General features: G+C 39.0%; 1 protein-coding gene across 7 annotated transcripts in view; it reads left to right on the top strand.

The window, feature by feature from the left end:
- The window catches only part of msraa (methionine sulfoxide reductase Aa), a 53,096-nt gene extending 30,371 nt beyond the window's left edge, over positions 1–22,725 (top strand). For 6 of the 7 annotated variants that reach the window (XM_005461509.4, XM_019346237.2, XM_005461513.4 and 3 more), the window contains 3 exons: positions 2,452–2,556; positions 5,878–5,984; positions 21,924–22,725. In XM_005461509.4, coding sequence (XP_005461566.1) covers positions 2,452–2,556; positions 5,878–5,984; positions 21,924–22,094 — 383 coding nt within the window. In that variant the 3' untranslated portion in view covers positions 22,095–22,725. The other variant, XM_005461511.4, reaches the window with a different exon arrangement.
- The last annotated feature ends 2,979 nt before the right edge of the window (positions 22,726–25,704 follow it).

Raw genomic sequence — 25,704 nt, 5'->3', positions numbered from 1 at the left:
TAGTCCTGTCCTCCCCTTCGTTAACTGGAAGACTGTTTACTTTTTCCCTTCATGTCTTTGTGCCTGTTTTGGGGCCTGTTTCTAGGCCTTAACTCCAGAGTTTTGACGCCCTAAACCAGAAGAATATATGGAGTTGGATCAGTTTTTGCCTAAAAAAAAAGAAAAATCCAGAGTATCCAGAGTCAGATTAAATCCAAAAGTGAAATCTTTCAAAGCTGGGCCAAGCCCCACCTCTGATACAATTTTCATGCAAATCCATTCATAACCTTTTGAGTAATTCAAAAACAAACTGAAGTAATCAAATAACCTTCTTACTTGTCAGTAAACATTAAAACATAATGTCAGTGGCCAGAAACACAAAGTAAATGAATGCAAATGTTGCCTAATGTCTGCTTGATCTGTAAAAGCATGCAACTGCTTATTACATGTATCGAATTTATAAAATGATGTTATGTAATTGTTCCACTGCCATCAAACACCAGTAACCAGTAAAGGCTGTTTATACAGGTGCAAAGGAGTCTTAAGAAATTCATTCATTTAGTTTAACAAAAATAAGAGAAAAATAATATTTCAGGTCATTTCAAGATCAAACCCAAATACTTTATTGTTCATTCTGAATTAATGATAGATTATCAGACAATAAAGACTTTTGCAGCTGATCAAACACACAAACCCACACATGTGCAATAAGACTGCTATACGTGCAATTCTTCTTCTGACGAAGTTGTGTTTTTGTATTTTCCTACTCAGTTGTATATAGTATTTGTATTTCTATTTTATTCTATTGTATATATTATTCTATTCTATTTTATTCTATTGTATATAGTATTTTATTTTATTTTATTGTATTTTATTGCATTCCAGTGTTTTCTAATTTCTGCTACATAACTTTGCACTTTTGCTGTAACAAAACAAATTTCCCACCTGTGGGACTAATAAAGGCCATCTTATCTTATCTTATCTTATTTTGCAGCTGAATGTCTATTAAGCTAACAGCTGCAGCATTATTTTTTGTGGTTCCAACCACTGCTGTATTTCTTGTGCTGTCCAAGATGAATTAATTCCTGTGAGACTGGCCTGGTGAAGCATTAATTTAATATCGACTGCTGCTTTGTCTCTGTTCGCCAATATCTTTCCGTAGGAATCCATAACTCCTGATATTAAAAAAGTAATAAGACAGAGAGAGACATAGGAGTGGAGGCAGAATAAGAGACGGGGGGAAGATGAGGTGTCACGTAATGGGTCACGCTCATTACCAGCACCAGCTGCTGTTTGACTGTCTGTAACAGCGACTGTTTGTAGTGGTTGAATGTTAAAATCGGCTTTGAACCAGTATTTAAGAAAAAAAATATTCTTCGTTTTTTTTAGGTGTAAAATATGATCATTTTGGAGGCATTCAGAAAATATAAAAATACCTACCTTAGAACTCCTTAACTTTGGATATTAAAAGTATATTATGTGAATACTGTAAGTTATAAGTCTTGTGTGCTTATGCTAATGCTTTTTCTTATTTTCTAAAAGCTCCCCTTTAGTCATGACTGTTTTGTTCGCATCTACTAGAGGGATCAATAACTCTTGATATTAAAACCTGTACAGTAGCTCATTTAAGAATTAATCTGAAAGCTCCAGAACCAGTGAAAAGGTGAACCTTGAGTTTAGATTCTTCTGTCAATGGCAGTGAAGTCGTCTAGATTAAAATATTAAGCTCAAATTGAGAGACAGTATGGATGAGGTACCTAAAATACAGCTCAGCACTTACAGCTGCTGATGAAGACCATGTGATGCAAGCAAAGGATCCAAAGGAAAACAATAAGCAGACCTTCAAGGCCGGTTTGTTAATGGCAAGTGAAGAGTGATGAGCTGTCAGGCTGAAGTTAACAAAATGATCTTAACTCAAGGTCCTTTTACTGGTTTATTTCGCTTGGTCTAGCGAGTACTTCTGGGTTATGGGTAATAGCTTGCTTGCAAACCAGCAGTTAAAATAAGATTAAATCAACTGCAGTCCACTTGTTATTCTGAAGCTTTTCACTGTATTTCACTGTATTTTCATCAGTAGCTGGATTTGTTCAGTTGTTCATTAATGCACAATGTAGACCAGTGACTCCCGAGTCCCTCGTTAGAAAGGGCTTTCTAGTGGAAAGTAAAAATGGTGAAAATATTTAATGTGTTACATACAAGCTAAAAACAGTTTTGCAGGTGATCTTGTCCATAGCATCACATTGCTTCAGTTCCAAACTGAGTGCATCTTGACCTCCATTCACAGTGAGTAATGCAATGAAACAACCCAAGTCCAAACCAAAAAAAAGCTCTTAATGGAGCTGTGGAAAATGTGAAAGAAAAAAAAATCTAAATGTTTTTTCATAAGCAGTGAATTAGGGGGAATGATTCATCAGCTGAACACGCTGTAGCTTTCCGTATCATTCATCTGCTCACAAATGTTGTATTTTGCAGGCAGGACAGGCCACGCTGAGGTGGTCAGAGTTGTCTTCCAACCAGAGCAGATCAGCTTTGCCAGTCTCCTCAAAGTCTTCTGGGAAAGCCACAACCCAACTCAAGGTACATCATTCACCAACAAACTCATTACTTTGGCCCCAAAGGAAAACACTGAGGTTTTTTTTTTAAACTGATAAACAGGATGAAAAAGTGGCTAATGCAGTGAATACTGAAAAGTGTAATTTTTCTTCTTACCTTTTTCCAATTATGCTTCATTTTCTTCTGATTTTCACCAGGAAATTCTATTAACCAGCACTAACAGTAATATCAGTTTGTAATACATTCAAGATTTTATTAAACTGAGTGAGAACAGGAAGCATCATCTATCATCCTATGTATCTTAGAATACCATTAGGGAACTATTATGAGGATAAAACTGATGGGAAAAAAAGAAAGAAAAGTGTTTGGTTTAAAGATGGCAACAGAAAAAAACAGCTAATAAAGCCTTTTGAAACAAAAGCATGTTTTAGGCTCATTGTTTCAAAGTTACAGACTTAGTTTTTTCAGGCTTGGCTCAACTGTTAGCTGCTATTAGCCAACTTCTTAAAGCTCAGTTTTAATGTTATTTTTTAAAGTAACTTGTTACATTGCATTAGATTACTTCTAGTATAAATAATATATTACATTTTCAGCTACCTACTGAGAAATGTAACAGAGTACATTTGCATTACCAAAAATTATCCGCCCCTTTGCATTTAGCTTGTTTAACCTACTTTCCATTCACCTCTGAGTAAGTGTAACGTAGGAATACTAGTTTATTTCATAAAGTCTTTCTCCTCCTTATAGAGCTCATCTCCAGTGTCAGTGTCATCTTGGTTTTCACTATAGAGACAGCAACCAGTCACTCACTTCACCTAACTAAGCTTACATGAGGAAATAACATGACACAGGCTCGCTGCCACGTGCTAATCTTTTCATGTAGTAAAGTATGATTACTCACTTCAGTGATTGGCTTCTCCTTCTTTCTGATGGTGAACTACAGAAGCAGCTATCTCTGGTTCTGGTTACCTTTGTGGTAGTGCAGTAGTTAGCACTGTTGCCTCACTGCAAGAAGGGCCTGGTTTTGAATCCAGCATTGGGCCAGTTTGCATGTTCTCTCCGTGGGTACTCTATCTTCCTCACAAAGTCCAAACAAATATAGTTTGTGGGGTTAGGTTAATTGTTGATTTTGTGTGTTAGCCCTGAGACAGACTGGCAACCTGTCCAGGGTGTACCCCACTGCTTGCCCTGTGGCAGCTGGGATAGATTCCAACCCCCCACCCGTGACACTGACTTGGCTAAGAGAAAGAAAATGATTGGCTGATGCTTGAACTTTTCTTGACTTTTCAGTGCAAGCAAAGCAAATCAATAGAACCACTTCAGTTCTGCAACACATGACATCACCCTGCACTATTGGACAAAAGAATTGGGGCACACATCTTAATCTTTGAATTCAGCTGTTTTCCGTCCCATTTCCACACGTGTATAAAATCAAGAACCTAACCATGTAGTCTGCCTTTACAAACATTTGTGAAATATTGAGTCATGTGTAATACTGTAATAGGATGCCACAGCTGCACCAAGCCAGTTCAGGATATTTCTTCCCTCCTAGATATTCCACTATCAACTGAAAATGAAAGCGTCTAGGAACCACCAGCTGGGTCACCGAGTGCTAAGGTGCATAGTGTGTAAAAGTCGACAATGCTTTGCTGACTGCGGTAACTCCAGTAACTCTGGCATTAACACTGTAATGGAAATCTGGGGAGGGAGGAGCAGCTAGCAGGTCTAGCGGGTGTGCAGTCTGGAAGTTAACCGGATAAGTTAGAGGCTAGTCAGGTAGGTAGACCACTAATCCATTGCTGTAGACTCTACAGTCATACAGGTCCAACAACAGTGAAGAGATGAATGTGACTGGCTGTCGGTAATGCTACGGGTCACACACAACTCTAGGGGTCTCCCCTCCTACAATATTAAAGGGAAGTTCCCTAGTGGTGCTATGCCGTAATTACGGTTGTTACAATATCAGCAGAAAATCGTGCACCATGAGTTTCGTGGCATGTATTCCATGGCCCAGCAACTCCTTTAGATATAATGTGTAGCAAGCTCAGTGCTTTTGTCCTCCCTTTTTATCACCCCACCACAAAATAGTGTAAATTCTTCCCACAGTATAAAAAACATGTTATGGGAATGTTGTGGCCCTCTGTCTCAGCTGGCAGTCTGGGAAGAAGGTGAAGAAGTTTTTATCGTAGGCACACCCAAAGATTTTGATGTTCCTGTGAAGGAAAATCACCAGAAACAGGTTTCATTTATTCCCATATAGGATAAATGTTATTTTATTTAAAATACATTACAACAAAAAGATATTATAATATGTCAGCATACTGAAAAGTAAAGAAGCGTGTAAAATGTCATAATTCTGTAATGATCCTCGTCTTATTGAGAGAAAAATGGGAGCTGCTGCAGCTGGTGTTTTTCCATGCTTGCTTTATATGGTCCTCAGTGTTGCTGTTTATAGAGACACAGCAGCCTCCTGGATAATCTAACATCCCTCTTGTTTTTTTGTTATGATCATCACATTTAATTATTTACTATTAACTATATCCTGTCGTTTTGGCAGAGGGTTTAAATGTTAAAATAACTCATGTAAATGCACTTTAGGAATCACGTTTCCATACATAAAGGCTTGTTCCTTTATATGTCTGTAACTCTATAGTTTCTATAATATGTTTTTGAATGCATCTGTTATCTTTGTACTGGCTGCAACTGTGAGTCACGTCTAAATAAATGAGACCCTTCAGAGCCACAGGGTCCTTAAAAAGCTGCTCCAGCCTTAGTTTGAATTAGTTTGAAACATGTCACTTTTTGTCTGCTGTTGCTTTGAATGAGAGGCATAACATGTTTAGGCAATCCCTTCACATAAAACTTCCTGATAAACACATTTAATGTACTGATTTAGATTTGTTGTGCATGCCAATGTCAGCAGCGCAGGTGCAGGTAAAGCTGATGATATTCGCTGTCAGTAGGTGGATGAAATATCTTCAGTCACATTGGAGCATAAATGTCTGCACCTGCGTGTGCTTCACAGATTGACCCACACACATTGCCATCATTAGAAACCTTTGAGTTAACCAGACGCGGTTGTCGACAGGCTGACAAGATGACAGTTAAATGATGAAAGGATGCACGGCGAGATGATCAAATCAGTCAAAAACAGCATTCAGTTCCACCAAGACAGACAAGTCATATTTTTGGAAATGTTGTCAGCTGTTGTTTTCAGATGATGTGACGTTCCCTCTGCCAAGAACTGAGGACAACGGCACCTCACGTCAGCTGAAATCGTCAAATCTTGATTTTTTTATTTATTTTTTTTGGTCTGGTTTTTTTTGCGTGTCTGTTTCTGTGCAGGGATGCGTCAGGGGAACGATATTGGGACGACATACCGCTCTGCCATCTACACCTACACAAAGCAGCAGCTTGAGGAAGCTTTGGCCTCCAAAGAGCAATACCAGAAGGTACATGAATATATCTGTCATTTGTTTTTATGACTGGGTGATTTTAAATGCCTTGTTTTTGTCTCTTTGCCTTTAAACATCATATGCCGATTTCAGAAGCCTTTATTCTGGATTTGAAAAAAACCCAAATATGCTAAATGATGAAAAAGGCTGCACAGAGAGACATCCCATTCAAATATGGGATAGAGATAGTGACAAGAGGTCCATTCCCCAATATGTAAAGTGAAACACTAGATTTTATATAAAGAATATCTGGGACTAAAAAGTCTTAAATGGTCTAATGGTCAGCAGGTGGTGATTCCTCTGGTTGCAAAAAGAAGTCTATATAAAAACTACCCAACTTCTCAGGTGATCTCAGCTGAGAGTCTCAAACAGTAGCTATGGCTACCTTGATAAACAACAGTTCTGACACGTTCTTTTTGCATGTGGTTCGACCACCCAGGATGGTGATGCCCAAAATGCTCAAGTCTCTGTTAGCTCCTTCTCCTTCCATGTGCTTCCAGGAAAGCCAAAGGCAGACAGAGCAGATCAAGGGCTATATATAACACACCGATTATGTCAGAATGTTTGTTGAAGTGGGTTGCAAAGAGGATTGCAGATGCGTAATAACTGTAGTAACAGCTTAAGCAACATGCTATATGTGAGATTTGATAACTGGATGTGTAGAAGCGTATCAGCCATGAGCTGTCAGCTGGTGTGTGCTTGCACTGAAATGAGCTGATCTGCCGGGATTGTGGCTGAGATCAACACAAACTAGTCAGATTAACCGTTTGTATTCGTAAACATCACAGGCTCCTGCACAGATATGAAGAAACAGAAATATTTCTATTTTTTATGCATTCATTAAAAAATACCCTCCTCCATATGATGTAAAGCCAGTTAAGCCATGCATCCATCTAAGCGCACCCTTTGGCTCCTCTTCCTCCCTTTGGATTCTTTTTTCTTCCTCCTTGTTACTAACTTCCACTTACCAGCATCCCCCTCTGCTTCTCAGCCCTCTTTCTTGCTGTCTGTATCAGAGACTACAGTGTGTGAATACTGAAACATAATGGACCTGTCTGTGCGTGCATGCAGCATTCTCCATATATTTCCATATGTTTTTAAAGTCTGCGCACACAGAAGATGTTCACACGCTGCCTCTCTCAAACGCTCCTGCTGAGGCTTCTCCACCACCATCCCACCAAAGGGCTTGTTGCCATGGAAACTGACGAAGAAGAGGTTACTTTATTCTACTCTATTCTATTCTAGTGTAGTCTGGTCTTCATTAAAGGCCTTTTTTCACCCTGTTTGCCCTTCCTTTTCTTTCGGAAACCATTTTTTTTCTCTCAGCAGAATTTGTCTCAGAATCAAGCACTTGAATGGGCTGAATGGAGTGCAGTCATTGGGGTTTCATAATGGTTCTGGTTATGCTGTGGCTTTGTGCGTGTAACATGAATATCAAAAACAGCTCGTCCAGCAGAAGGGGGGAGTAATAATGTGGGAGCATTAATTAACAACAACCCGGTAGAGAGCCTAAGACATCAGAGTGGATTGGGAACATGGTGAGAGGTGGGGGATGAACCCTGCTCTTACCATAACAACTGAAAAACATCAACTAATGGACATGTAATGATACTAAATTGTCCCGAAGTTAAGCTCCGTCCATACACAGAGAAGGCAAATTTCATTGTCTTTATTGTCTCATGTCAGAAATTGTGTTTGTACCAATTTTCTTAGGCAGCTTTTCCCCAAAAGCATCTTGAGTTGAAGATAATCATAAAATGTATCTTGTGTTATATTTACTGGACATTTAGTTAGCAGTAACTGGAGTAATAGTTGAAGCTTGCTGAGCTGGAAACAAATTTAAGAGGTTGTCGACTGGTAGATTTTTTTCTTTTAAATTAATGTTTTATTTCACAGAGTGCTGAGTTTAAATATTAAGAGTTGAGTCCCATTAGGTGAACACTGGAATACGAGGTCATAACAAAGTAAAGTAAACCTATTTAATGCAACGTATCTTTATACACTTAGTTGAAAAACAAGGAATCTATAGGAAAGAAAAAATAATTACATATACATTTATAACTGACATTAGATTTTTGTGTAGCAGGCCGATAAAATGCAGTTGGACAAGACGAGACAGGGCTGTAAGAGACAGGCACACTTGGGCCGTACGATAAATTGAATTTGAATCTTGATCAAGACTTTGGCTTTCTACAATTAAGTGAACACGATTGAGCAATATTCAAAATGCATGCTCTGCCAATAGAATGCAGATCTCATGTGTTAATCACAACTGTTCCCTGCATCCTGCAGCATAAAGTTTTCGCAATCGGGAACACGACATCAAACAACAGATATACAACAAAACTCAAATGTCTGGAACGACAAGAGGCGGCGAGCTTGTCCCTCAAAGCAGATCGTCATCAGTTATTTGGAAATGCTTTGGCTTTATGTCCAGCGAGGTTAACCAAAAACAAATCTCACAAGGACACATTGAAATCACCAACCAGTCACCACAGTTATGTATACAATACACATGGTGAGTAACAAAGGCTTCAGGAACATGGTGAACTTACCGGCTGTATAGTTTTTCAAAGTGGCATTGTCCAGTACTTTGCTGTTCAATTTGTTCACATCCATCAAGTGTTAGTTTCTAGGAGATGCACTTAGGGCAGTTTTAAACACCCTATTTAAATAAAAATGTTTGAATTGATGAAAATGTAGCTGAATGTAAAATATAAGAAGCGCTCTGTCGATTTAATCGGGTGTTAAGTTTAGTCACATTTCTTTTTCTAACAGCAGTAATGAATTTGGGTGAATAAGGAGGACCGATTTTTGTACATTAGCAGAAATCAGCATTATTTTTACATGACGGTGCAATAAAAAAATTTTGTCACTAAAGTCCATTTGAATAATTAATCAAAACGTGATAACTATGTATTTCCTTACCATTCCGTTCAGTCAGTGTGTGCTGAATAAGATAACAGAGTCGTTGCGAAGATTCAGTTAAACAAGGATTTTACCGGGCAGGATGCAAATTGGTCCAAATATGAGTGGAAAATGGTTCAACTTTCATCAAAACATTTGCTGGAGTGAAGCTGGAGGCACGTAACAAACTGAAATGAAGTTTTTGTGAAGTGGTTTTCCACTAGAGAAAAAAAAAAATCTTATTATGGGCTGAAGACTCAGCCAGCCCAGTTTTTATTCATTTATTTATTTTGTGGAAATTGAGTCACCATTTTTAACAATGGACAACCATTGTAGGTGAGTGACAAACAAGCAAGATGGTGAATTGTTTGCCTGCAGGCTTTTAGCACATTATTGCAAATATTCACTCGACTCAAACAGAATTACAAGAGCAGCTTATGGATATTTCACACATGTAAGATTTGTTGTATGCCAGATGTTATAAACACAAGCTTTAGATCCTAATATTTTATGGATTCTAGATTCTTGCAGATCCAGTGGAAAAATGCAGTTGGTTGTGGTTTTAGTGTGACTGCCTCTTGGATATTAAACAATTGCATTCAAGATAATATGTACATGATGCAATTTTATTTGCAGATCTAATACAGTGGGCATGTCCTTGTTAAAAGAGATAAATGGTGAGGTCTCCTTGGTTTATTCCCAAGCGGAACTAACTTTTTTGTTTCGAATGCTCAAACATAGGCTCAAACTTGTGTGTGAATAAATGCAACCCCCTCCTGGCAAGGCGAAAAACAGAAACCTCGATGCCAACATTTCCACTAATACACAGATATACCAAAATGTAGCCGTCTGCCACGACATTAATGTGTTACGCACTCCACTTATGTCCAGAAGCTCTTTCTTATGTTGCTGTGTGACCGTTTCCTCAGCGCCCGCTTCTTCCAAAAATGTAAATGCTTTTTAGACATCTTTGGATTTCAAAAATTAATCATTTGGATGGACATTTTATTTGACTGTGAAATAGCTGAAATCCGACACACAACATCCCAGCCAGGTACACATTTTTTAAGAAAACATTTGTTTTCACCATTTACATATATATAGATAGAAATTATGTTTCTCATAGGGTTACGTTTCTGTGTCTTGCATGGCGAACTTACCTGATTGAGCCTCCGTGACACTGAAAAGCTCTTGTACCCAGATGCTGAGGTGGCATGGTGGTGCAGTGGTTGGCACCGTTGCTTCACAGCAACAAGAATGTGCGTTCCTCACATGATTTTGCAGAAGTGTTGAGGACGCAGATATTTCATATGTGTCACTGGGAAAAGATGGCTTTTCACTCTCTGGTTTGAACCAGATGTTAACAAAGTTGTCCTTTTTAGACACGATTTGCTGGGTGGGAAATTTCCCTATGCTGCAGGACTAAGCACAAGACCTGTGGTGACTATTCGTCATGGCTTTCCCTAATTCCTCCAGAACTGCTTCACGTCCAAGACTGTGCTCAGTGTTGATATTAAACCTTAAACCACCTGTCCTGTAATATATGTTGCAGGTTATTGTTTCCTGTATTTTATTTCATCATGTGAAGTATTTCTTAGGGTCTCAAATATCTCATATTAATAGCATGCTTATATTATTTTTTACTTCCTTCCTCCATTTACATTGTCGAGCTATTACAGAGACATTTGATGGATGGATAGATTCCTCTATAAAAATCTCTTTTAGGTTTTGTTTCCTCTCTCATTTTTTTTCTCACCAGATTGGATACCCCACCTCTCCCATCTGTGTGTGTGTGTGTGTGTGTGTGTGTTTGTGCATGCATGCACGTGTGTGTGCAAGCAGTTGGCCTATAGCAAACAGACTCCATGCCAAACCATCTGGGTCTTAAATCTGTCCTCCACGAAAATCGCTTTAGTTGCAAAATAACGCACACACACGTATACATACACTGAAGGTTAGGTATTGGGTCTGCAGTCCTCCATATGCAATGTTTTACATAAAGCTGCAACAGTTTTAAGTTTAAGGATTCCCCTGCCAAAAATCAGGCTAAATTTGAATTATTTAGTGTCTTTTTTTCCCTCCTAATTTTTGGATAGTAGATGCATCGTATTCCAGTGTTTACCTCTGTGCATTAAATTGGCACGCATTGGTACAGTGCTGTCCTTAAAATATTTATGAATTTGTGCCCCCCCCCCAAAAAAAATCTTGTTAAAGTCTTTGTCTGTGCGTCCACAGTGGCTGTGCACACTCACGCCAACCGCCTACTTTTTCTCTCTTCTTTCAAACAAAGCAAAAATGCAAACTGCATCACAGCACAGAGGAATTTCCCATGACGTGCCTTTCAGACACAAACTGAATGTTTATTGCCTTATTTTACACGTGCAAGTATAAAAAATGTAGAGGGAAGAGCAATGCGGAGATAAAGTTTAGGCCAGGACTGGTGATAAAGAGAGATGGGAGGGTTAAAAGAGAAGAAAGAGTCTGGTTAATTTGGTGTCAGGGTATTGACTACTTTCGCTTCGCCGCCTGGCTTGATTGTATTGTTCACACAGAGAGTGATTGGGGAATTTGGTGTGTATATATGTGTGTGTAAGGTACAACAGCACTGCAGTAAATTACCTTGCAGGCGGCTGGTGGTTGAAAGCATGAAAGGAGCCTCCCCTTTCTTTTCTTGCCTCCTACCCATCATTAGGGTGTGCACTGCGTCTAAAATGGCAGGTGGAAGTGGTAAGCGTGTGTGTGTGTGTGTGTGTGTGTGTGTGTGTGTGTGTGTGTGTGTGTGTGTGTGTGTGTGTGTCCGCGCACGCTTGCATGCTCGCTTTATGTAATAATGTGTGCTCGGTCTGTGGGTGCAAGCATGGGTGCTAAAGCAGTTTGTACTCATTGTTCTGGCACCTCTTTCTCTCTTGATACACCTCTCTGGCTACATTTTCTTTTCATGAACATTCATATATCCACTTCTGAACACAAAATAGCTGCTTTTCCTTCCCTATTTCCTTTTCTTTCCATTTCTTCTTTGTCTATGAAATCCCTTTCTAGTTCTTTTAACATGCCAGCTTCACCTTTTTTCATTCCTCTCTCTGTCTCATGGGTGCTTATCAGTGTTGTTCACGTTTTCCTGCTTTACCAGAGCAGTCAAGGTATTTGCATTCCAAATGAGCAATCTACTTCTCTGACATGCAAATTAATGGATGTGAATTATGCATTTATAGCAGGCTGCTAACACAGCAGCAGGACCAGTGCAAACAAATGCAATGAAACACTGGCAAAGGCAGGAAACACAGTTAAAGATGCCACTACAGCAGCGTAATGGAGAATGCAGCCATTTTGGGTATTACAGGTTTCCTCCTCGAGTTATTGTTAGCATGCATATTTTTGTCCTGTAACCAGTGTTTATTATCTCAGATGATAAGATGCCTTTTTGTGTGTGTGCGTGTTAAATAATCACAGTTGGCTTGAAAAGCGACTTTAAAAAAATTCAACCAGCAGATCACGAAAAGAACTTATCACAATAAGTCATAATAGAAGGTTACTTAGAAGGAGATTTAGGTCTTTATGAGGTTTATCTTCCTCACATGGAGCACAAAAAGGATATCGTCCATGATTTACGTGAGGTGTGCGGGAAGCAGGACATGTTGACCTCATCCTACCTGATGGTGATTGCTTTGTCTAACCAGAGCCATTCGAGGAGATCCATTACACTTCCATTAATCCCATTTGGGGTTCAGCAGGGGGTGCTATAGAGCTATAGAGCCAGTGCTCAATGAGTAGGAGCTAAAGTAATTATTTACAGGTTTCTACAGAAAACAGCCCATATTTTATTTGAGTTTTCATAATTACAATATAAGTGTTTCTGATTTGAAATAAAACAACCTCACGTCCATTTAATTTTTCTTACAGTAAAGCCAGCTTTGCGTATAAAACACCAGCATTCTGCCTAATGCATGCTGATTGGTTGTTTGTGATATTTACAATTCCCTCAATAGCACCCATTTCTGAATAAAAACTAAAACAGATGTTTGAAGTGTAGTTAAACCACAACAGAAACGTCCGAGCTCGCATAAGAAACGGCTGGTTGTGGTGGTTGATGGTGACTTCTATCAGAGTTAGCGGCTGCTCGAAATTCTCCGCAGATGCGCATTTCGTCATTCGTCATACGAAGCTGGCAGATGTTGTAAAGTGGCTCATGGTGCCGTGCATCCTTAATATTCACTGAAAGGTGTTTTACTGTAATCAAAACCTGTAAAAAGTCTAGAAATGCAGCTGTCTGTTGTCTCTACCCCTTTTGTTGAAAACATGAGGGAAATTTCCAGAAGAAGATGTTGTTAACATACATTCTTCAGTACTCCTTATATTGTGATCAGTAGCTGATATAACTCTGTAATCACACAATCATATAAACATATAAATCTGTTAATGTTCACTTTGATAGTCTTGAAACCCAATTTTAACATTTTGGTATAAATACAGGATTATAATGATTTACTGTGCTGGAAATAGCAGCTTTTGAAATTTGTACAATGTTAATAACGATTTGTCTTATCTTATCATTTTCTATTTACTTAAAGATCATATCATTTTTCCCCCATAATTCTCACTATTTCAACCGACTACAATCCCACTCTGCTCATGCTAATGTGATATTACACACACACAAGTCTTTCAATGTGATTCTGAAATGATTCGGATTGACATACAGCTCCTCCAGAAAATGTCTTGCAAAGTTCAGGGTTGCAGTGCATGTGTGGAAACATTTTTAATTTTGACAAAGCAGGCAAGAGGTAAACATGAAGTCACACAGCCTTACAGGTAGCACTGATTAGACAGTTTGTCATCGAGCATCATTAGGACCTGATGTGGAGAAATGAAAATCTGGTTATTGGCTTCAGGTTTCGTTGCACTTTAAAGCCCCTAATGTATTTGGTTTCGCAAATAACTCATACACAAATGCTTCATTGTGAGCTCTATTAGTATTATTTGACCCCACATAAACCACAGCTTATAATAATACCAGGGAGATGATGTAAAGCAGTTTGATGCTTTTTTCAGTCGTCTTTTTCAGAGTGCAGAATTGAGACACAACAGACTCCAGCTTTGACTGTTTTTGACTGTCTGGTTGTGACGTGCTGAAACTCATGGTTACCATGTTACCATGGTTACAAAAAGATTTCACATAAATATATGCATACATAAATATATACGCACTTATTGATTAGATTGCATCGCAAACAGTTCAAATTCACCACACAGATCACACGAGAGGCATTATCTTGTAACCCCGTAGTTGATCCGTGCTTTTGCACAACAAACAGCGACTCTCCTTTTCAAGTGGTCTCCATAGCAGAGTATGAATGACAGCTCTTACACCAGCTCAGAAAAATAGGCATGCACACCATTGTTACCATATGAGTTAAATGTGAATGTCTCTGTATGCCAGCTTAAGGCAAATAAACAAAACCAAAACCAAATGCTAATTGTTTTGTAGTGTGTAGTGTATCACAGTGTCAGTACAAACATCAACATTAATAATATATAATATCAATATAACAAAATCAACAAAAAAGCAAGGACATGAACCAACAGGAGCTCAGGGTGGTTTTTCATTTCCTTGTATGTCTTTCTGGTTCTTTCATGAAGTTTGTTCGTTTTGTTGCACAGTGCTTTGTGACATGTCTCTGAAAAGCACCTTAAAAATGAACTTTCCATACTTAGTTACCATTTAACTAAGTATGGAAAGTAGCCAGCACCATGCTCCGTCTATCACCCACCGTGTTTTCCTCCTGTTTCATGCAGTTTATCTTGCCCACTCTGGGGTGCCGTGCTGCTGTCAAAGAGTATATTTGTATGGTAAAATGTGGGAGGATTACTAAAACTTAACGCTTTAAAATCTTTTGCATTGATTCCATTAAACGGTTATTTGATTGCAAATTTCCTATAGTGTTCAAGAATGAATGAAAACTCAATGTAAACGTGGTCGTGTTGTCCTTTTACATTTGTTCATCTCTTTTTCTACCGCAGTAACTGTTAATGTTGTTATCTGTTATTGTCGTGCTGTTCTGTTTGGGTTTCGGCAGGGATGCATTCATCATCCCCACATATATCAACACTTCTCTTTTTTGAGCCACACATTTCTAATGAGGCGTTTGTTTACCTTCGGCGGTTGGATAAAGAATAAAAATGCTGTATATAAAGTGGGACACCTGGTCACCCTCGGTTAAAGCCAGTTTTTCAGAGTTTCCGGTGTAGCCAGCAGATATCTGGGCCAAGATTTCCATTTCCACCCACTGGTCATTGTTTACAAATGCAGATAAATAATTAAAAGCTAAATCATTGTCATTCGATAGCCAATAGTTGTCAGATGCATTTTGGCAAATGCCATCTGTCTTGTTCTCTAAACACAGACTGTTTGCCAGCAGTCGACCAAAGCCTGCTCAAAGGCAACTGGTCAATAGTACTTCCACTACAAACACAACCCTTAAAGCTTCTGGAACAAAACATTTGCCTCTTTCCTACAGATTCTGCATATTCATATACAGAATCAGTTTAAAGTCGTTTGTCCTGGCAACACTTTCCCAATCACTTAACAAAGGTCTCACGGCCAAATCATGGTAAGAATTCCTGTCAAAAATGTCAGAACCTAAAAAAAAATATCAAATTTATGGAACTGTGAGCACACAGCTCCCTTTACAGATCACAATCAACTTCAAAATGTTCACACATAGTCTGCCCACTACACTCCCACAACCAATGGTCAATGCAAGTCACTCATGAATATTGATGTGCACATTGTTCGTGTGGAGAACAGAAGCAGTGTTAGAAACAAAACATAGTTTGAGAGGCTGATAGCTGCCAGAGCTTTTAATCCACTTGGTGTTTGTAATTCTACCGTAGGCGCCGAGATACAATCTCACACTCGGTAAGTAAAATAACAATTCCAAGATGTCCACTTCCTTTATTTCTGAATGTGGCTGAGATTTAAAATCAGGATGTTTGGGGTTACTGTAAAAGAACCAGACGTTCCAGAATCTGCAGCCTGATGCATCCATATATGTAAGTAGAGGTGTGGCAAAATATCAATAATAAATTAAATCTTAATTCATGACACTGCATCAAAATCAGTTTCCCACAGTTTGGTTTTACTTGAGCCTAGCTTCCCCCACCAAGTATACTTGATAGCTTACTGAATATTATTCTTTTAGTCTTTTGTCCCCTTCTGTGTGAAAGAATAACACCACTCACGATTAATTTAGTAGTCTTATTTTGAAAGTTCTGATGCTGTTAACGCTTCCTTTCTGGTTTTTTCTCTGCTGGCTGGTTCACTGGGCAGATTGCTCAGTTTTATTCAGCTGCTCTCCCAGAGAGGTTCTCGTCCTGCATTCAGATGTACTCCAACTCCACCATCTGGGACTTCATCTGGCACTGGTAGGCCTTGTTCTGGTTTAGAGGTCTGCTCCACAGTGGAAGAACCGGGAGCAGGTGGAGATCTGGTTCATGCAGGGCAGAACAAGGACTACCAGTGCTTCTTGCAGTTCAAGATGGTGGAGTTTGAGTTTGTATGAAAGATGTAGCTAGTTATTTTGTCACAAATTACTTGGGAAATAAATGATTTTCAAAGGAGTCAATGAAAGCTTATTTTGGGGCATATATTGACGTAGAATCTATCCATAAAACTCTGGATTCACTGACAGTAAATACTGATATTTTTAGTTTATATCTCACCAGTTTATCTGACCAGAGCGACTGTGTCATGACTCCTTGTGGTGGCTCTTATCACGATGACAGTAAAGTGAAGAAATGTAACTAGCTTGCTGTAAAAAAGAAGAAAGTCACAGCAAGAAAATAAACTGGAGAGCATCAGACAGCAAACAATCAGAGACAATCTGTCGTGTGGTGAATCCCACCCCTATATATCTTATGTTATGTTTGATATTACATAACTATAAACACTCAAAAGATAATTACAAGCTTCTAAAAATAAACCTGCCTACTGTACTTGTGAATCCAGCTCACCAGCCTGAATCACGAATGGCAAGCTGCAGCAGAAATGAGAATCCCGTTCTGACTAACTGCTGCTGTGCTGTACCTCCACCCTTCTTACTCAAATTAAATTGTGGTGTCAGTGCAGTCATGGTGGGGAATCTTCACAGGAAGCAATGAATCAAACAGCAGTGAGCAAACTCTGCATTAAGAGCAGAACTTGCCGGCGTCACATGTTTTGTGTCTGTTGTGTCTTTGTTTTTTTTTGGGGGGGGGGGGGGGGGGGGGGGTGTGTTGCTATAAAAGCTGCTCAGACCCTCTGGGTATGTTTGCTGACATTTTCTTTAACAACTGCCGAGTGCTGACGTCAATGAAGTTAAAATGGTTTGCAAACAATTACCTCTCACTAAGTATTAGAGGCACCAATGTGTGAAATTGCAGCTTTAGTTTGATTGTTTTTGTACTAAAAATAAAGTGAGAACTTTTTAGTATTTCCCCAAAGAGTTCTTTGTGTTCAAACTGGAAGTGCAGTCCAAACAGGGGCTTCACATTATACCTATTTGCCATATCATCAAAGTAATCGACTGGTAGATGTCAGTGCACCAATATATCCATTCAAACAGAAGCTGCTAGAAAGAATAGTCCTTAAGGACCTATTAAATGAACTATTATGTTTTTCTCTCATATAAGAGATGTGATAAAAAAGTTATGAGACTCTGTCTATAAAATCATAAACCTTACCTGATTTGAATTTGGCTGATTTCACATTCAAGGTAATCTTGTGTCCAGGCAGATGCCTTTGCGGCTGCTATTTTTAAGTCAGTCCCTTTCTGACCGCTTGCACAAACTAACCTGAAGGTCATGTTGCTCGTGATGAGAGATCTCAAGCTACAGTTGAGCAGTTTTCAGCTGTAGAGTCTGCGGTGTTTATGTTCAAAGCGGTAGGTGAACACGAGCATGCTTGCTTTTTCAGCAGTCATGGGATTGAGTGCACCGTGAATGCATCCTGCAGAAACTGTGAAGGCAGTTAATGCACGTATACCGCCACGTAGTACATTAAATAGTAGAAGCTTTTTTTTGCTATACCAACACAATGTCTGCTTACCACCTGTTAGGATCCCTGGGTCATCGACCCAGTGGTTTGTGTTTTGGTTCTTTGAGTTTGTTATTTCATTATATTCTAGTTTTGCTTTTTGGGTTTTTGGATTATTCTTAGTTTAGGTTCTCTGGGTGGGTTCTGTTAGAGTTTTAGTGTTCTGGTTTTCTGTCTGTGATTCTGAGTTGCTGTCTCCCCTGTTTGCTGTATCCCCACGTCCAGTCAGTGTCTGTGTCTGTAAGTTCAGTCTGTGTTGTGTTTCCTGTTTTACTTTGAAGGTCTCTGTCTTTTCTCAGTGTGTTCAGTTTACGCTTCTTTGTCTCGTTAGTCCTGATTTGCCCCAGCTGTGTTTCCCTCCTGTTGCCCATTCCCTGATTACTCCCTCTGCGTATTTAAGCCCTGTGTTTTCCTGTGCTCTCTGTCACGTTCTACCGTTTACGTAGCTGTGTGTTCTGTTAGTCCTCTGGTTTAAGTTTATTTTGATTTTTTCCAGTCATGTTATGTTACCCCTTTTTGAGTTCAGTATTAAAGCTGTTTTGAGTTCACCTTTGGTCTCTGGAGTCTGCACCTTGGGTCCTATTCCTGTCTGCACACAGCCAACCTAACACCACCTTGACCTGGTTTTCCTTTGGGTGTGATGGTGGGCTACTGAGTAGTACTGTTGCCTTCCAGCAAGAAGATTCCTAGTTTAAACCCTGATTCAGAAAGTTCAGTGTGGAATTTGCATGCTCTCCCTGTGCCTGTGTGGTCATTCCTCCCAAAGACATGCTTGTTGGGTATATTGGGATTCTAAACTCGCTGTTGATGTGGCCTAGAAAAGAGCTACATGAATGCCAGTTTATCCCCGTTTTGCTTTTTCTTCCTGCAAATGAAAATCAAGTTGAAGGACAACCTTTTTACAGCACCGTATTCAAAAACAGGGAACAGGACTCCTAATAAGTGATATAAAACTAGCAGCTGCTTTGAAAATTGTCCCGAAGAACCCTGTAAGACGGTCTCAGAGATAGCCATTAATTACTAATTGCAGGGCTATTAATTGCTTGTTTGTATGGTACTAAAAGTATAAATTCCTGAGGGCTACCCCTCAGCCCCCTACTAGATGGACACATAAATCTGAAATTTCCAGGTCACATCCCTTCACCTCATTCTCGAGTTATTGCATTCACAAATTTGGGTGTCCACACTTCCCGCCCACCCGGATGACAACAGTACCCCATCAGCCTTTTACAGCTAAGAGGTTAAAAATGTATGCAAATGTAATACACTTGGCAGTAAAGGGTTAAGGCTAATGAAAACCTACCATCCTCATCTAAGCACATAAAAAGAGACTCATGATAAAATGTTAAGAACTGCTCTGTTCCAAGGCTAGACTTCTATTTATCAAACACAAATGTCACTGAGAATTTCTGTGGGATGAGTTTTTTTTTTCCCATTTCCTGGTTTTAAAGGCCCAAATTAACCTGAATCAGAATAAAATGATGGCTTTCAGAAACTGTAACCCAATCATTTAAACCAATCTTGTACTATTACACTCTGGCTGTTGCTTGTCAAGGCCCAGTATCAATGAACCTGCATTCAGACCAGAGCAGAAGGACCCTGCTGTGCTTCAGGTCCAGGTCACCTCTTTGAGGCCTTTGGGTCTTTGGCTAATGACAAAAACACTGCATGGGGGAATAAAAGCAGGGAAGGACGATGGATGCAATCGGCAAACTAAACACAGATGAAGCGTGTAGTTACATGATGTTAAATCAAAGTGCTTTATTTTCCAATCAGTATCAATATGTCTGTGAAGCTCATGGTACTTAAATAAGACATATAATATTGTTAGCAATAAAACGATCAAGAGTAAAACATTTTACTGTCGCATTTTTTCATTGAATATCATTAATTAAGAATGTCAGAAAATACACATTTTCCTAAATTTCTTACAGCAAATACTATACTCCTTCCACTTCAGTCTTTTAAAAGATTTGTGTTTTTATTTCACTGTGTTTATAAGATTATCAAGTAGAAAAAGCCACAGAAGCCATAAAATCACAGGATATGGAGCATATAATCAAGCTGTGAATTATAGTATGTTTCCAGTGGAGTAGCTGCTCAGAATGCTCTGAAGCACTGAGTGCTTAAATAATTAACCTCATCGTGTGGCTTTCAAATAAAATTTTAACCAAATAAACATGGAGGGAGTTTGACATAAATAAACCAAATCCAGCCTTCGTGAAGATCCCGAGTTGAGCCATGAAAAATTGCTCTGTTTTATGATTATTTAGGTTAATTACCATAAACCTAGTGCAGTGGCTACAGGGGCTCTGGGTTTGTATTCCTTTCAGCAGCTTTCATGTCAGGAAGAATAACAGCAGCTCTGCAGATAAAAGGCTAAACCTGTAAATGTTCTGCCAAATTTATGTCTCCCAACATGTACTGCAGGGCGCGATCAGATAAAAAGCCTCATTGTGTCTGCGCACATGCTAAAAACACGCACACACATCCCTCCATCAGAAGCGAAAGTTTCATTGTCTTCTGCCGTTTCTGTCTTTTAATTTACCCACACGCCATCTGGTTGAGTAATTTTTATCACAAGGAGGAGAGGGTGTCATCACCAAATGATTACACACTGAATATGTGTGAGCGCATTCTCTGTGTTTTGTAGGTACCTCCCCACCTGGAGCTGAATAAACACATTCGAGAGAGACAAGATGCTAATAAGTACCTGCAGCAAACGACCTTGATAAGATGAGTTCTGCTCAAAGTCAAATCATTCTTGCAGTTAAATTGGTTTGGTGCAGACTAACAAGGATATTTTTATTGATGAATGGTGGGAAACTCAGTCTCAGCATCTATCCCTCCTGAGTTTGAGGAACCCAATGACTCCAACTTGTTTTATAAATCCAGTTAAATTTATTTAACCACCAGATCTGTTTTTGCTGAACTGAATTGTGTCTCTGGGGTAATGTACTGTATATGATTTGCACTGCTAACATGAGATTATTTCAGTGAATTTCAACCTTTTTGTTCCCATGTCACACAAAAGGGCAAACCACAAGTTTTCATATCTGCAGAAAATAATCTCTGGAGCAGCTAGAAAGATATCCTTTTTTGTTTGCATGGTCTGATAAAGGCACTTTTGAGCATTACAAACTTTTTTTCCTTTGCAGGATGCTCTCCATCACCTCAGTCTTTCTGCCTGTTGTTTGTCTTCACTGCTCTTTTAAAGTAGGCAAAGTTTCTTTCAGAAAGGACGTTTGGTTTCTAAGTGCCTCTTTAGCTCCACTAGTCCCACGTTAGTGTCATTTAACGCCACCCAACAAAAGGTGCACTTAGTTTGAAGGCCGAGTTAACATCCCCAGTCTGTCTGAAGGAGTGACATGGCTTTATGTTTCTTGTTTTCTTCATGCTAGAAAATACCTCCTCATATGTCAATAAGAACATATGATTTTATAGATATACTCGTTAAATAATAATAATTCATTACTTTTTTGTTAATTTACAGTAAGTGTTTAGGTGAGATAAAAATAAGTGTGGACCTGCCTCAAGGTGGAAGATTTGGAAACCAGTCAGTTATACAAGTGGTTCCGTTTGTGTGTTTAGCAGAATCATTTAATATGACCGTGGGAGGCTGGGATTGCCTCAACTTAGAGGTGTTTAATTTTGGGGTCAGACTAGATCTGAACAGTAATTTTTCAAAAGATTTTATACAACTGTGGCTAAATACTACATTTATTGTCATATCATCATAAGTACGGATCAACTTAAAATAATTTTTTTTTAAAAAGAAAGAAAACCGGCAGAGATCACTTTGCTGTTGTTAACAAATGATCACAAACTGATTTGGATCCGTCAGTTTGTGCAGGATGTGGATTAGCCTTGGACTGCTCATCTTCATGCTTTTCATTTCATAATGACCAGCCCAGTAATTTGTGATTTTTTTCTTTTCTTTTTTTTTCTCTGTCTTTCAGGTACTAACACAGGAAGGTTACGGTTCCATCACCACAGAAATTGCTGAGGCCAAGCAGTTCTACTATGCTGAGGACTACCATCAACAGTACCTGAGCAAAAACCCTGATGGATACTGTGGACTGGGAGGCACAGGTGTCGCGTGTCCGATAGGAATCAAGTCGAAGGCCTAGATAGCCAAAAACAGCCGAGAAATATCTCCGATCTGTCTGCAAGGATGCCGCAATGGATCGATTTGAAAGAGAATATTCACTAATGCAAAAAGTTTTGTGTTTCAGATGGTTAAATTCCTACCGTTTGACATATTTTATGGACTTTTTTTTACATCACATTATAGTCCACATTTATCTGATGCTCAAAAAATTTGGAGCTTCAGCTCAGTTTTTTTTAAGGATCAGTACCTGCCAGATGTCACCCTCTGACATAGCATGAACTTTGAAAGCCAGTAAAGACTCTTCACAGTCTTTAGATAAAAAATCTTTTAAAAAAGGTGCAATCCAAAAAAAAAAGATTATGCGACACATAATCGATGATGAAATTCTGAGTAATTTCATGCATCCTGAAAAGAAGGTGTTTAAAATGAAATCTTGTTAGAAAGCAGTGAAATCCTGCACAGCATTAAGTAAAGAACTTTTAGTGTGTGGACTGCTTTTTCACTGTATTAGTTTGGTTAATCAGCTCTTATAGTTTGCAACTGCTTTGGGAAAATTATACGTTTGTTGCTTAAGTTCCTTTAAAAACATATTTAAGAGTGGGCTGCTGTCTAAAGACTAAAAGGAATAAAACAGCTTGAGAAATTGCTTATATCCTGCGTCTTTTGTGTGACTTTTACACTGCCCCGTGTGTATACTACACATGCATTTTATTTTAGATAAGAGTAACTCTTTACAGGTAAAGAAGTCTCACCATTCCACAGCTGAAAGAAACTGCTTCACAAGATCAAGAGCAAATTGTTGTCGTGAAAAAGAAAGTACACAGTCTTTCATTTCTGTGGTATTTACCATGACAAATCATCAGGTCCTTAACAGGTCTGAACAAACATAACATATTACAGAGTGCCATCTTTTAACTAACAGAAACTAACCCAAGAATGCAGGAGCGTGTGAAAAAATAAACACTTTAGTTGCTTCCATAGAAGCTAACAGGGTAAGTATTTGCTGCTAAGTGTGTGCACCTCTATAAAAGCCAAAGCTTTGACAGTTTGCTGGTCTGGAGGATTCAGTTATGTGTTAACACAATGCCACAGAGGATGGATGTCGACAGCGACCTTAGAGAAGCGACTGTTGCTAACCATCAGTCTGAGAGGGGTTACAGTATAAGGTCATTTCCAAACAATTTAGTCGACCATTCTGCAGTGAGAACGATTATTCATACTGTAAGTGGAAAACATTCAAGATAGTTGCCATTCCTGTCAGGAGTTGAGGTCAGACCATGCAAAGCTCAGAGAAACCCAAGAGCTACATCTCAGCTAACAGGCCTCAGTTACATGTTAAAGTTCATGACAGTAAAATGAGAAGGACGCTAACTAGTGTGGCTTGTTTGGAAGAGCTGCTATCAGAAAGTCTCTTCCCTCCCAAGACTTTGTCCTTTGGAAACAAATTGGAGATGTTTGGCCGTAATGCACGGTGCCACCAAACACGTCATACCAACACAAACACCTCACACCAACTGTCACAAGCACAGTGGTGAAGGAAGGGCTGGTGATTTGGGTTTGTTTTGCTGCCACAGGATCTGGGCACCTTGCAGTCACTGAGTGCTACATGGAGTCCTCTGTATACCAAAGTATTCTAGAGTCAAATATGTCTGACAGCCAAAACTAAGTTGAAAGTAGGCCATGCAAGAGGACAGAGTTTCCAAAAACACTGACAGATTTATAACAGAATGACTGAAAAAGAAAAGGGGTGTTGCAATGGCCCACTTAAAGTCCAGACCTCGACCTGATTGAAATTCTATACCAGAACCTTTAGAGAGTTGTGCATAAATTAATGCCTCTAAGCATCAACGAATTGAAGCACTGTAAAGAAACGTGGACCAAAATGTGTCCACAAGGATGTGAGGGACCGATAAAGTCATTCAGGAAAATGATTACTTAATTCCTGCTAAAGGTGAATGATGGGGTGTACAGTACTTTGCTTTTTTACACTGCTTTTGCATTTTTTCTAAATTTTTGTTAAATAAGTCCAGCTGCAATATGTCATGTGTTGCTGTCTGAGGTTGTAGTTAAATCATTTTAGAACCTTATCAAAAACCAGATGTAGTATCCAGTCATTTCCACAGATTCTGCAAAAAGACAATGTTTAATGTTACAGGTTCTCACAGATCAGAGGATTTTTTTTTTCACCACATGAGTGCCTGTAATTAAAAAAACCCAAAACAAATTCTCACTCTAAATGTGCAGCAACCTATAAGATACTAACAGCAGATATCATGCTTATAAATGCATTGGAACACTTTAGTTTGCTCTTTGCTTGTGACTGCCGTGTTTCGGGTTTGGGATTATGGATGACCTCCTTACTCTGATCTTTGCCTGAAGCGATGTTACAAACCGTGACTCGTCTGTCATCACTGTTAATCTCCAACCATGTGTGTTTGTACAGTGAATGTGTGTGTTTTGATGGTAAAGCATGGACACAGACACACACACACACCAGCAGGAGGAGGAGGAGGAGGGTGCATTTTGGTGCCAGGCCCTCCAAAACTTGGCATCACCATCACAAAGCAAAAGAGATGGAAGAGATGAGTCTCTTTGGAAATGGCAGAGCGCCACCTCTGAGGATCTGTGCTGTGTTGGATCACCTCCATGGTGCTGCAGGACCACAGCTCGACCGGCTTTTAAAGCCAAATCTGACCACTATTTTTGGAATGGAGCTGTTTATCATATGAGATTTTGTTCAAATGTGCACCATGTTTAATTAGGTCCAGTAAAACCTAAAATGTGTATTTATGCGTGTGCATTCAATTCTCATCAAAGATAAAACAATTTTAAAAAAACAAAACAATCCTCAGAGGTTTAAAACTACTGAAAGAGCTTGTTTTTTAATCTGATTGGTTAACATCTTCACCTTTAAATAGACAATCAATGAATTCTCAGTAATTATGGTCAAAACAAAATGCATCATACTGTAAACCCATTACGTGATACAAAAACAGCACCTGCTAAATGTATTACTGTTTAAAGAAGAGCTTCTGTTTTTTTTGATAAAGAACAAACTAAAAGTATCACATTTGGTTTGAAGAAGCAATTAACCTTTATTTAAAAAATGTCCATACTTTCTTGTAATTATGTGGAATATGTTTCTTAACCTTCAGATCTTCAGGATGTGAGAAATGGTAAACACTTTTTTTTTCTTTTTTTTTTTTTTTACATTAGTTTCACAGAAGTTTCTGCAGAGCTACAGCATTTAACCCATTTAACCCCTGGTCTGTGCATTCACTGTGTTATTTCAGCTGGCTTTCTTAGCTGGGTTGGTACAGTGATGCAGTGGTAAGCACTGTTGCCTCACAGCAGAAAGGTCCTGGCTTGAATCCAGGGTGGGGCCTTTTTAAACTTTGCATCTTCTTCCTGCCTACACCTGTTCCTAAATCTTAGGTTAATTGATGATTCGACGGTAGTAGTGAAAGGCTGTGGTAGACACCTATCCAGGGTTTGCCCCATGGTAGCTGAGATAGCATGTGACCCTAATTTGAATGAACTTTTCTTTAGGGACTGTAAGACTAATATTAGATATACTATATAATCATTATTGACCATCATTACTTATTTGGTTACAAAAAATATGTTAT

This window comes from Oreochromis niloticus, linkage group LG15, assembly GCF_001858045.2.
Source record: "Oreochromis niloticus isolate F11D_XX linkage group LG15, O_niloticus_UMD_NMBU, whole genome shotgun sequence".
Lineage (NCBI taxonomy): Eukaryota > Metazoa > Chordata > Actinopteri > Cichliformes > Cichlidae > Oreochromis > Oreochromis niloticus.
Note: the sequence above shows the minus strand (reverse complement) of the source record. Positions and strands in the feature narration are given on the sequence as shown.